The sequence below is a fragment of the Salmo salar genome, chromosome ssa01 (genome assembly GCF_905237065.1).
Source record: "Salmo salar chromosome ssa01, Ssal_v3.1, whole genome shotgun sequence".
NCBI lineage: Eukaryota > Metazoa > Chordata > Actinopteri > Salmoniformes > Salmonidae > Salmo > Salmo salar.
Window position 1 is genome coordinate 152,439,657 of NC_059442.1, and position 12,900 is coordinate 152,452,556.

At 42.6% G+C, this 12,900-nt stretch overlaps 1 protein-coding gene across 1 annotated transcript in view; it reads right to left on the reverse strand.

The window, feature by feature from the left end:
* Positions 1–2,466: 2,466 nt before the first annotated feature.
* Positions 2,467–12,900, reverse strand: part of LOC106568920 (protein CutA homolog) — a 34,315-nt gene continuing 23,881 nt past the window's right edge. Inside the window, exons 4-6 of the mRNA XM_014139756.2 lie at positions 4,424–4,469; positions 4,261–4,310; positions 2,467–4,138 (exon numbers count right to left, since the gene is read on the reverse strand). Coding sequence (XP_013995231.1) covers positions 4,036–4,138; positions 4,261–4,310; positions 4,424–4,469 — 199 coding nt within the window. The 3' untranslated portion in view covers positions 2,467–4,035. The remainder of the gene's footprint in view (positions 4,139–4,260; positions 4,311–4,423; positions 4,470–12,900) is intronic.

Genomic DNA, 12,900 nt, shown 5'->3' on the forward strand with positions numbered 1-12,900 from the left:
ATTACGCTCAACTGAAAGGATACTGTTCCGTTTACAGTACACTAAAATGAACTAATAGTATATAGTATGTAGTATATACTCATTAAGTATGTAGTATACAATATGTTAGTACAGTTATTCAAACACAGCTCAGGGTTGAGCTCAATTCCCGGGGGCGACCGGTATGAAAAAATACAGAAATGTATTCTACTATTGTAAGTTGCTCTGGATAAGAGTGTCTGCTAAATGACAACAAATGTAAAAATCTCTTAGGCAATATACCACTTAAACAAGAATAATGTTTCAAGTGTTAGAAGTCCAAAGTTATTAGATGTGTGTGATGAGTACCCTACAGTAGCAGTGCCCTCTAATGGTATTGCAATATTACTGCAGCATGCACTTGAAAATATCAAAATAGTGTCTGTAGTGTCCCCCTCTAACCTACAAAACCCAGTCAGTCACTCATTCACGGACATAAATCAGTTAGGACATACTGACCCCTTCCACATCCATCTGCTGACCTTTGGGGTAAAGGGAATTATTGGTAAATCCACAGGAACAAAACCTTGCTTAGCGATGTCGGCATTTCCTTTGTGAGGCCTTGATGCCAGAATTGGGGACTAACCCCCATTCTAACTACAGTGAGGTAAGCGAGTACGGCTGCATGAAATTATAGAATGGTTTAACCAGCATTGGAATGTAAGTCTCAGAGGAAGCAAACAAAACTTCCTCTGACAATTGTACCATGGTAAGTCAATCCCCTTAGACTGGGCCTGTTTGAGAAAAATGTTCAGTCAGTCAGTGTACACTATGTTCACTGTATGTGTGTCTATAAACCAGAGCTCAGTACAGTATCCAATGTAAACAGTGACCTGACTGCTTTAATGTGTGTTACCCAACAGTCCCTGCTTTCACCAGGCCCGGGTCCGTCTGGGACCTGAACAGCTGGACCTTTATTCTCTGTGCTCTGTGTACCCAGGGGGACGGGTTTAATGTGGACACAGCTTCCTCTCTGGATCTAAGAGCCACGGATCGCTGGCTAAATATGCATAAACACAACAAGCTACAGTATACATTGAATTTGAGTGGTAGTGCATGCTCCTAATCTCCACTTCACGTAAGGCAAAAAAAACTGAAAATATGGATAGGGTATATGAATGTGGAAATATATTAAATATTTGTCTTTCAATAAACATTCTCTTTAAAAAAATATTAACTGTAAAAGTTCCTACCCCACCATCAAATTCAACGTATACAGTTGAGGTCGGAAGTTTACATACACTTAGGTCATTAAAACTCGTTTTTCAACCACTCCACAAAATTCTTGTTAACAAACAATAGTTTTGGCAAGTCGGTTAGGACATCAACTTTGTGCATGACACAAGTCATTTTTCCCAAAAATCTTTACAGACAGATTATTTCACTTATAATTCACCGTATCACAATTCCAGTGGGTCAGAAGTTTACATACAGTAAGTTGGCTGTGCCTTTAAACAGCTTGGAAAATTCCAGAAAATGATGTCATGGCTTTAGAAGCTTCTGATAGGCTAATTGACATAATTTGAGTCAATTGGAGCTGTACCTGTGGATGTATTTCAAGGCCTACCTTCAAACGCAGGCCTACCTTTGCTTGACATCATGGGAAAATCAAAAGAAATCAGCCAAGACCTCAGAAAAAAATTGTGGGCAGAACTGAAAAAGCGTGTGCGAGCAAGGAGATCTACAAACCTGACTCAGTTACACCATGTTAGGGCTGCGTCAATTCAATTCTGGTATCAGAACAAAATTTAACACTAGGCTACTGAATATATTTTCAGCTGTTTATTAATAGAATTAGTCAAGCAGAATAAATGGTAAATGCAATCTTCGTATATACGGGTTCACTGTAACACCTCGCAGGGCAAACAGAGAACTGAAAATGACATCATAAGTTCTTCATTAAATACTCTGACAGAGATAGTTCCCGCTCACTGCTGGCCTGTCAGAGGGAGGATGAGCGTGGTTTAAACTTACTCATCCTATCGTTGGCGTGCAGGCTGGTCCCAGCCTCTAGACGCATCTTTGTTGCCAAGCATAGTTGTCTTCTAGCTTATCTTCATGTGTGTACCCGAGAGTCAGACACCCAAGGACAGTGCCTGTTTTTATGCTACAGTTAGGACAGTTTCTGCTTTTGTGCTAACGGCCATCTTCCATTCTACCAGCCCCTCCCGTACACCTGTCCTTGTGCGGCCCCACAACCAGGCATTGTGTGTGTGTGTCAAGAGTCTACTCAGCCTACACTCCTACTAGCCAGCAACCCTCCAGTTAGTCATGTCTATTATATGTTGCTCAATCTATGTTAATACAATATAAACCTCTTAGTGCATTACAGTCCATTCATACTTAGACCTACATCTACTGTAAATGGTAATGCATCACATCTAATAAGTGAAATAAAACCCAACAACCAGCTCTGTCAGGAGGAATGGGCCAAAATTCACCCGACTTACTGTGGAAAGCTTGTGGAAGGCTACACGAAATGCTTGACCCAAGTTAAACAATTTAAAGGCGATGCTACCAAATACTAATTGAGTTTATGTAAACTACTGTCCCACTGGGAATGTGATGAAAGAAATAAAACATGAAATTAATAATTCTCTCTACTATTATTCTGACATTTCACATTCTTAAAATAAAGTGGTGACCCTAACTGACCTAAGACAGGGAATTTTTACTAGGATTAAATGTCAGGAATTGTGAGAAACGTAGTTTCAATGTATTTCGTTAAGGTGTATGTACACTTCCGACTTAAACTGTATGTATCACCATGTATCTTATCAAGCAATCCCGTCACAGGGATCAGAACGGGAAGGGGTGGCCCCAAGAGGTTATTAAGGAAGAAGGAACGTATTTTTGTGCCATCATATATTACAAAAAGTTATCCTTAGAACACAAATCTCAAACAGTGCTCAAGATTCCCTCTCGAAATGCAGTGCAATCAACTTTTTGGTTCACAGTGAAACGGTAAACAGGGGTGCTGTGTCATCTAGAGAGAAACCAGATAAGTAAAAGGAATGTGATTTAATCTAACATGAATCTGATGTTTTAGGAATACAATGCAATATAAATAATTTTAAATAACAATACTCTAACGTAACTAGTACCTTGAATCAACACGGAATATTATTATTTAATGTTTAATGTTGTTTCAAGATAATTATCTGCAGATCTGGAGCTACAAACTCTTTCAGGTCTGACCAACTGACAATGAATGTTACAGAGGTCATGTCAAGCTCGGAATTTCAATGGCAACAACAGGACCTGTATAAAACAGAGTGATAAGAGAATTATCTAATAAAGGTAAAAGAATCAATAAACCATGATGAATTATTAGTCATACAGCATGGTTAATGAATAATCAATGTAATGATCAATGTAGTGATCGATCGTTCTGATTGGTTCCAGAAAGTCCAGGAACCACTGGAGGGAAAGAAGTGTGTGTATGCAATTAGTATATAGAGCATTGGACAGATGGTAAAGGGAGTAAAACTTCAAAGGGTTCCTAACCTTGAGGGAAAGGAACAGGCTGAGCTAGGTAGTGATAAGGTGTGGGAATGGGGGATGCAGGTCTCCAACAGTTTGTGTGTAAATGCATGTGCGTAAGTAAGCAAGAACTATAAAATGACTGTTTTGTTATCCTGACCGCAGAACGTTCTCATGAATAAAGCTACAGAAAACTTTTGCAGAAAGCTGAGTCCTTGCCAAATTATTTAACCCATTGTCGTACAAACCTTGGGCATTAGTCAAGGCGAATTGATTATTGATTATTATCATCATGATATAAAATTCCTTTAACACAGAGCTATAACAATATCAATGTCATGGTGGGAGGAGCTAAACATTTAGTATCTGTGGATCAAGTTCAAAAGCAAGAGTTTGAACTTGGAACCCCTCAAGCCAATCCAAAGTTTGCTGGTTCCCAGCCAATCCCTGTTGCCTTTCTCTCCAGTTAACCAATAGATTGGAGATTCATGTCTAATAAGATCACAAGTCATTGAGGATATTCTCCCTGATTGGTCAGTCGTCAGGAACAGCCTCATCCACCCACTTCAAATAGGGCAGGCTCCCGTCCTCCACAGGGAAACTAAGCACCTCTGGAGTCTCATAGGGATGCACAGACCTGGGGAGGAGCAACAACAGCATTGCAACAGCATTGCTACTGCCTTCCTGAGACCTGAAGTACTGTTGTCTGAGACCCAACTGCTTGGGATAATTTCTATAAAAAAAACAAATGTAACTTACTTGACATAGTCTATGAGCCTTTGGGTCTTCGAGGTCCTCGTCTTCACCAACTACAATGCAGAAAAATCCTAGTTATTACTCTGGAAAGTTGGTTTCAACTCACAGTGTAATACTGAACGACCGGCCAGAGACATGAAAGCATAGCTCTACCAAATAACTTTACCATCAGAATTTCCGTCGCATCTTGAATCTCCCCTTTCCAGTAATACCTATGGGACAAAAATAAAAACCTTTGGGACATTCACAGTAGTAAACTGTACATGGGTTGTTCAATGAAACTTAGATTTTTTAAGTAGAAATTGAGCGCAAATATTGAATTTTAAAAGCATGTTATATTAAATGATGTGCCCTTTAATATAGACCACATAGAACATTCAATACAATTCAGTATTTTGACATGTCCCTTTGTACATTCTCTGTGACTTCTAGGAGGATTTTAACTAACTTAACCCTGACATTTATCCAAGTTTACACCATCATTGTAGTTATTTTGTTGCTTTGACAAAGTCATTTCTGAAGATTATTATTCATTTTATGTGATTCATGTTAAGGTAAAAAAAAGAAGGAAAAAAATAAAAACATGTCCCTTATTTTAAGGTCAACCCTGCTACGTGAACTGTTATGCGAAACTGTTCCTTTTTTTTTTTTTTTTTTTTACCAAAATAAACAATGAACATCTAATAGTAAAATCATAGTGTAAAGCAGGTGAGCTGGTTCTACTCTTTTTGACCATTTTCTGGTGTTTTGTGGTGGGAAAATGAGCAGGTCAAGCATAACACATTAACCCTATTACACCTACATAGACAGGCTAGAAATGTTTGAACAATTTAATGTCAATTTTTGTGAAGTTTGCATTTAATTACCACTCCCTGTTACACACAACAAGATTCCAGTCCTCATGTCACAATTGGATTTATGGATGATTTAAGGCGATGTCGTCAACCCTGTTATGGTAAACCATGTTACTTTATTTTTATCACTTAATATAGTATTTTTTATTTACCCTTTGAGATGGGAAAATATGTTTTTTATGAAGTTGAACATCTGCTTTTTATGACAGAATGTTAAAATTTGGTGAAGTATTTTATTTTTTTACCAATTTACACTATTCAAAATGCACCTATTTGGTGGAACGACCCACATACGCAGATGTAGTAAACAGTATACTTCTGTGTAGTGTGATAGGCTAAATAATGCTCTTCAATGATAGAATAGTTTTTCTCCAACATTATCTCTACCAGGAAGTTAGTCTCAAGACAAGCAGGCCTATCAGTGATAGACACATACAGTGGGGGAAAAAAGTATTTGATCCCCTGCTGATTTTGTACGTTTGCCCACTGACAAAGAAATGATCAGTCTATAATTTTAATGGTAGGTTTATTTGAACAGTGAGAGACAGAATAACAACAAAAATATCGAGAAAAACGCATGTCAAAAATGTTATAAATTGATTTGCATTTTAATGAAGGAAATAAGTATTTGACACCCTCTCAATCAGAAAGATTTCTGGCTTCCAGGTGTCTTTCATACAGGTAACGAGCTGAGATTAGGAGCACACTCTTAAAGGGTGGGCTCCTAACCGCAGCTTGTTACCTGTATAAAAGACACCTGTCCACAGAAGCAATCAATCAATCAGATTCCAAACTCTCCACCATGGCCAAGACCAAAGAGCTCTCCAAGGATGTCAGGAACAAGATTGTAGACCTACACAAGGCTGGAATGGGCTACAAGACCATCGCCAAGCAGCTTGGTGAGAAGGTGACAACATTTGGTGCGATTATTCGCAAATGGAAGAAACACAAAAGAACTGTCAATATCCCTCGGCCTGGGGCTCCATGCAAGATCTCACCTCGTGGAGTTGCAATGAGCATGAGAACGGTGAGGAATTAGCCCAGAACTACACGGGAGGATCTTGTCAATGATCTCAAGGCAGCTGGGACCATAGTCACCAAGAAAACAATTGGTAACACACTACGCCGTGAAGGACTGAAATCCTGCAGCGCCCGCAAGGTCCCCCTGCTCAAGAATACATATACATGCCCGTCTGAAGTTTGCCAATGAATATCTGAATGATTCAGAGGACAACTGGGTGAAAGTGTTGTGGTCAGATGAGACCAAAATGGAGCTCTTTGGCATCAACTCAACTCACTGTGTTTTTTAGGAGGAGGAATGCTGCCTATGACCCCAAGAACACCATCCCCACCGTCAAACATGGAGGTGGAAACATTATGCTTTGGGGGTGTTTTTCTGCTAAGGGGACAGGACAACTTCACCGCATCATTTGACGGGGCCATGTCCTGTCAAATCTTGGGTGAGAACCTCCTTTCCTCAGCCAGGGCATTGAAAATGGGTCGTGGATGGGTATTCCATCATGACAACGACCCAAAACACACGGCCAAGGCAACAAAGGAGTTGCTCAAGAAGAAGCGCATTAAGGTCCTGGAGTGGCCTAGCCAGTCTCCAGACCTTAATCCCATAGAAAATCTGTGGAGGGAGCTGAAGGTTCGAGTTGCCAAACATCAGCCTCAAAACCTTAATGACTTGGAGAAGATCTGCAAATTATAGTGGGACAAAATCCCTCCTGAGATGTGTGCAAACCTGGTGGCCAACTACAAGAAACGTCTGACCTCTGTGATTGCCAACAAGGGTTTTGCCACCAAGTACTAAGTCATGTTTTGCAGAGGGGTCAAATACTTATTTCCCTATTTTATAATGCAAAGCATTTTATAACATTTTTGACATGCGTTTTTCTGGATTTTTGTTGTTGTTATTCTGTCTCTCACTGTTCATTTAAACCTACCATTAAAATGATAGACTGATCATTTCTTTGTAAGTGGGCAAACGTACAAAATTAGCAGGGGATCAAATACTTTTTCCCCCCACTGTACATACACGTTGATTGACAGCTGTCCAATATTCATAGTTTCTCTACAGTGCCAAAGTCACACAATGGCCTGTTAATGTGAGGGTTTGTCACCTGTTTCTGGTCTGGTGGCTGTTGCTGTATCTTAGTCCATCTTTCTCTATCTTTCTCTATCTTAGATCAATAATAAGAATGTGTGTTGTTTCTTGTATGCTTGTCAATGGTTAACCAGCTACTCAACAAGGTGCTACTGGATTTGCACCTTCAGGAAGCAGAACAGCAGTGCCCTGCTAATAAAATAGTTACTTATCAATCAGTTAAAGGAAGAGCTCCAGAAGACTATTAGCATTCAAATGACTGTTGGTCTGTTTTACAAGTGTTTCATTACCATTCGACAAGATCTCCTTTGTGTTTTAGCAGAAACTTTCCATATCTGACTCTCACCTTCTTTTGTTGACTCAATAACTCTGTGATTATGCATTTACAGACTTATACACTTTAGAGAGAAACTTTCCTACTCTCTTACTAGTGGTGAGAGTAATTTACATTCAGACAACTAAACCAAAACAGTGGTTTTCACAATTTAGAGAGAAACTTTCCCACTCCCTTAGGCTACTAGTGGTGAGAGTAATTTACATTCAAGTAACCACAACAGTGGGGTGCTGTACACATTTTTCTTTACAATAAAAAAACATATACATACAAAAAACAACATACAGACCAACGCACATAAACATCAATGACATCACACCTGCCCAGATCCACCTGTTCTCACCCTTATTTCCCATGCCCTTTCAATATTTAGGTAACGAAGCATATGATTTTTCAATGGAGGATTGGTTGAATTCCAGTTTTTTCAAGATAATTGACGAGAAGAGTATTGTCCAACCCATCAGATATCTCACTGCACCCTCATGACGTCTTGAAATATGCAGACAGACGGATTACAAGTACGTTTACATTGTAATACTTCTGACAGCCAACTTTCTAACTCTGCCCATAACTTCTGGACTTTATAGTATTCCCAGAAGGCATGGATTATTGAGTCATTGTTAGTTTTACACTTAACCCATGTGTTGTCTTGAGGGTAAAAAATGATCTGCCATCCACACCTTTTTAAATTTTTCGCCTGAAATTACATACCCAAATCTAACTGCCTGTAGCTCGGGCCCTGAAGCAAGGATATGCATATTCTTGGTACCATTTGAAATGGGTTAGGGTTATAAATATAATACAAAGAAAAAAACAATCGTTCTTTTGTATTTTTTTGTACCATCATCTTTGAAATGCAAGAGAAAGGCCATAAAGTATTATTCCAGCCCAGGTGCAACATACATTTTTGCCACTAGATGACAACAGTGTATGTGTAAAGATTTAGACTGATCCAATGAACCATTACATTTATGTTCAAAATGTTGTATCAAGACTGCTCAAATGTGCCTAATTTGTTAATTAATAACTTTCATGTTCAAAATTGTGCACTCTCCTCAAACAATAGCATGGTATTATTTCACTGTAATAGCTACTGTAAATTGGACAGTGCAGTTAGATTAACAAGAATTTAAGCTTTCTGCCAACATCAGATATGTCTATGTCCTGGGAAATGTTCTTGTTACTTACAACCTCATGCTCATCCCATTAGCCTACGTTAGGTCAAACGTCCCGTGAAAGGGGCACCGATTCCAAAGAAGTTAACAGCAGAGAAAACCCCCTAAATTATATTTTTCAACTTGAAATTTGGGGACTTAGAATGACCCCAACATTAGAAAAATGAAACATTGCCTTTATTCATATTTTCATGAAAACTGTACACCATCAGGGTACGGTCAGCGAGCGTCTGTGTTACCAAAGGCTAAAATAGAACTCCTTTCTATTTCTGACGCAGATCGCGCTGCAAATCCTGCCTCTCCCATCTCCTCATTGGTTTATAGAAGCAGGTACCCACGTGCCATCTCTTCATTGGTTATACCCAAGTGGGTGATTGAAAGACGAGCTGTGTTGCCGGTCGGTGTAGTAATACTATGAAAGTTTAGATGCCAATCACCATGTAAGTTCAAAGATGAAAAAGCGTGGAAGGAGGAGAGATGACTAGAAACGATTCGGTTGACCGTTTTATGTGTGGATTAATTGTCGGAGTAGAGGACCTTGTGCATTTCAGGTAAAATAACAACTCAATGCTTATATCTCAGGACAAATTAGCTAGCAACAGCAAGCTAGCTAAATAGGACAAATTAGCTAGAAAGTGCAAGCTAACTAGCTAAATTGCCATACATGTTTAATGCTTTTCGATCTGTTCTAAATTAATGTAATTGTCATGTCCTGACCATAGTAAGTTGTTATTTTCTATGGTAGAGTAGGTCAGGGCGTGACAGGGGGTGTTTGTCTGTTTTTGTATTTCTATGTTCAGTTTCTAGTTTTCTATTTCTATGTTGGTGTTGTTTGGGTTGATCTCCAATTGGAGGCAGCTGATCCTCGTTACCTCTAATTGGAGGTCATATTTATGTTGATGTTTGTCCCACCTGTGTTTGTGGGTGATTTATATTTTTTGAGTAGTGTGTTTTCCTCTCTGCGTCATGGTTTGTTGTTTTTGGTTATTCAAGTACTTTGTGTATTTGCATTTAGTTTCACAATAAATAAAATATGTGGAACTACGAACACGCTGCGTTTTGGTCCGATCCTTCGAACTGCCGTGACAGAATCACCCACCACCAAAGGACCAAGCAGCGTGGGCCGATGGACTGGACATGGGAGGACATCCTGGATGGCAAAGGATCCTGGACGTGGGAGGAGATCCAGGCCGGAAGGGATCGCCTCCCATGGGAACAAGCAGCGAGGGAGGTACAGCGACGAGATCAAATGGCAAGGCAACAACGGAGGCACGAGAGGCACCCCCCCCCCCAAAAAATTGGGGGGCACACGGGAAGTTTGGCAGATTCAGGATGGAGACCTGAGCCAACTCCCCATGCTTACCGTGGGGAACGAGTAATGGGGAAAGCACCGTGTTATGCGGTGATGCACACTGTCGTCAGGGCGCACTCACAGGCCGGTGCGATCTGTGCCCGCGCCCTGCATTAGTCGAGCTAGGTTGAGCATCCAGCCAGAACAGGTTGTTAAAGCTCTACGCTCGAGATCTCAGGTGTGCCTCCACGGCCCAGTATATCCTGTTCCTGCTCCCCGCACTCGCCCTGAGGTGCGTGTTACTAGTCTGGCGCCTCCTATGCCAGCCCCACGCATCAGGCCTCCAGTGAGCCTGCCCAGTCCGGCGTGTCCTGTTCCTGCTCCCCGCACTCGCCCTGAGGTGCGTGTTACTAGTCTGGTGCCTCCAATGCCAGCCCCACGCATCAGGCCTCCAGTGCGCATCCTCAGTCCAGAGCCTCCAGCGACGCTCCTCAGTCCAGAGCCTCCAGCGACGCTCCTCAGTCCAGAGCCTCCAGCGACGCTCATAACTACGTAGCCTCAAACGATGCTCCTCAGTCCAGAGCCTCCAGCGATGCTCCTCAGCCCGGAGCCTCCAGTGACGCTCCTCAGTCCAGAGCCTCCAGCGACGCTCATCAGTCCGGAGCCTCCAGCGACGCTCCCCAGTTGGGAGCCTCCAGCGATGCTCCCCAGTCCGGAGCCTCCAGCGACGCTCCCCAGTCCGGAGCCTCCAGCGACGCTCCTCAGCCCGGAGTCTCCAACGACGCTCCTCAGTCCGGAGCCTCCAGCGACGCTCCCCAGTCCGGAGCCTCCAGCGACGCTCCGCAGCCCGGAGTCTTCAACGGCGGTCTGCAGCCCGGAGTCTTCAGCGGCGGTCTGCATCCCAGAGCCTTTAGCGGCGGTCTGCATCCCAGAGCCTTTAGCGGCGGTCTGCATCCCAGAGCCTTTAGCGGCGGTCTGCATCCCAGAGCCTTTAGCGGCGGTCTGCATCCCAGAGCCTTTAGCGGCGGTCTGCATCCCAGAGCCTTCAGCGGCGGTCTGCATCCCAGAGCCTTCAGCGGCGGTCTGCATCCCAGAGCCTTCAGCGGCGGTCTCCAGCCAAGAGCCTTCAGCGGCAGCCTGCAGCCAAGAACCTTCAGCGGCGGCCTGCAGCCCAGAGCCTCCAGCGGCGGCCTACTGCCCAGAACCTCTAGCAATGATCTACAGTCCGGTTCTTTCGACGACGATCCACGGTCAGGTGGTAAAGAAGCAGAGGGATCAGTGGATGGAGTGGGGGTTACGCCCCGAACCCGAGCCGCCTCCATGGGGGGAGGCGCTAGATAAGAAGGTTCTGGGTACTGCATATGAGCCGCCATAGACATTAGTCGCCCACCCTACCCTCCCTTTGTTTGGTCATTTTTGACCTGGCAGTTTTAAATAATTTACATACCATAAAAAAACACAAAGACACACACACACACACACACACACACACACACACACACACACACACACACACACACACACACACACACACACACACACACACACACAATGAGAAATTGAGATTGTGTGTGCTACTGATTGAACTCAGACAAAACTAAAACTTTCTTGTGCATGTGCAGCATCTCCCCTCCACAACCTCAAGTTCACAGACAAAATAAACAAAATTTCAGACAAAATAAAAATGTCTTGAAAGCATTGTTTACTAATAGGGAATGTAGTCAGAGGCTATAAAGGTGCGGCAGATGACAGTCCCCCCCCAGTTCTCACTTTGCTGAAGCCATGAGTGCACGTTTCAGTGCCCAACAGGTCATAGATATGATTTTTTCAGATGTCCAGGAGGAACAAGAGAACAATGATTTAGAAGAGGAGGAGGTTTCTGAAGCACGATGCATCATCTTCAGATGAATCCCCCAAGCTGAAAGAGAGACTTTTTTCTCAAAGAACAGCAAAATAACATCGTCCTTGTCACCATATGACAACCAGGGCAGGATGGCAGCACAAAATGTCATAAGGATGACCCCAGGGTCCACAAGACATGCAGTTGCCCATGTCCAGGACATCGCCTCAACATTCTACATGTTCATCACACCAGCCATCGAAAAAATCATCCTGGAGATGACAAATTTGGAGGGTTTCCGTAGATATGGAAACAACTGGAAAATGATGATGAGATTGACCTGTGTGCCTACATAGGGCTGCTAATCTTAGCGTGTCTGTATAGTTCCCGAGGCGAGGCAACATGTAGTCTCTGGGATGCAGTGAGTGGAAGGGGAATTTTCCGTGCCATGATGCCACTGAAAGTCTTTCACACTTTCTCAAGAATGGGAGAAGTGGGTAGAGCATCTGCCATACCTCTATAAGCCTGGGCCTGAAGTAACAGTGGATGAGCAACTGGTTCCATTCAGAGGTCAATTTTTATTTTCATATCTGTAATGTAAGTGACTTTCACTGTTCATTTTGTTATGCATTACTGTAATATCATTGATTCATGTGATTGTTTTCTGTGACAATGATACTAATTACTGATAATCTCTTTTGTCAAAAGGTTGCGGTCCTTTCCGGCAGTATATGCCCAGCAAGCCAGCAAAGTATGGCCAGCTACGCTTGGAAGATGCAAGTCAATACGGGAAGCCTAGTTTCTTACCTCCCAAAGAGAAACATGAGTGTGGTCCTCCTTTATGGCCATTCTCTTGCACAGGAAGCCGGCCACCATCCAGGACTACAACCACAACAAAGGAGGGGTGGACAACCTGGACAAGGTGATTGGAACTTAGAGCTGCGGGTGGATGACAGCCCACTGGCTCCTGATCATCTTCCATAACATCATTGATGTGTCCTCATACAATGCCTTCATGATATGAAACAAGATCAACCCT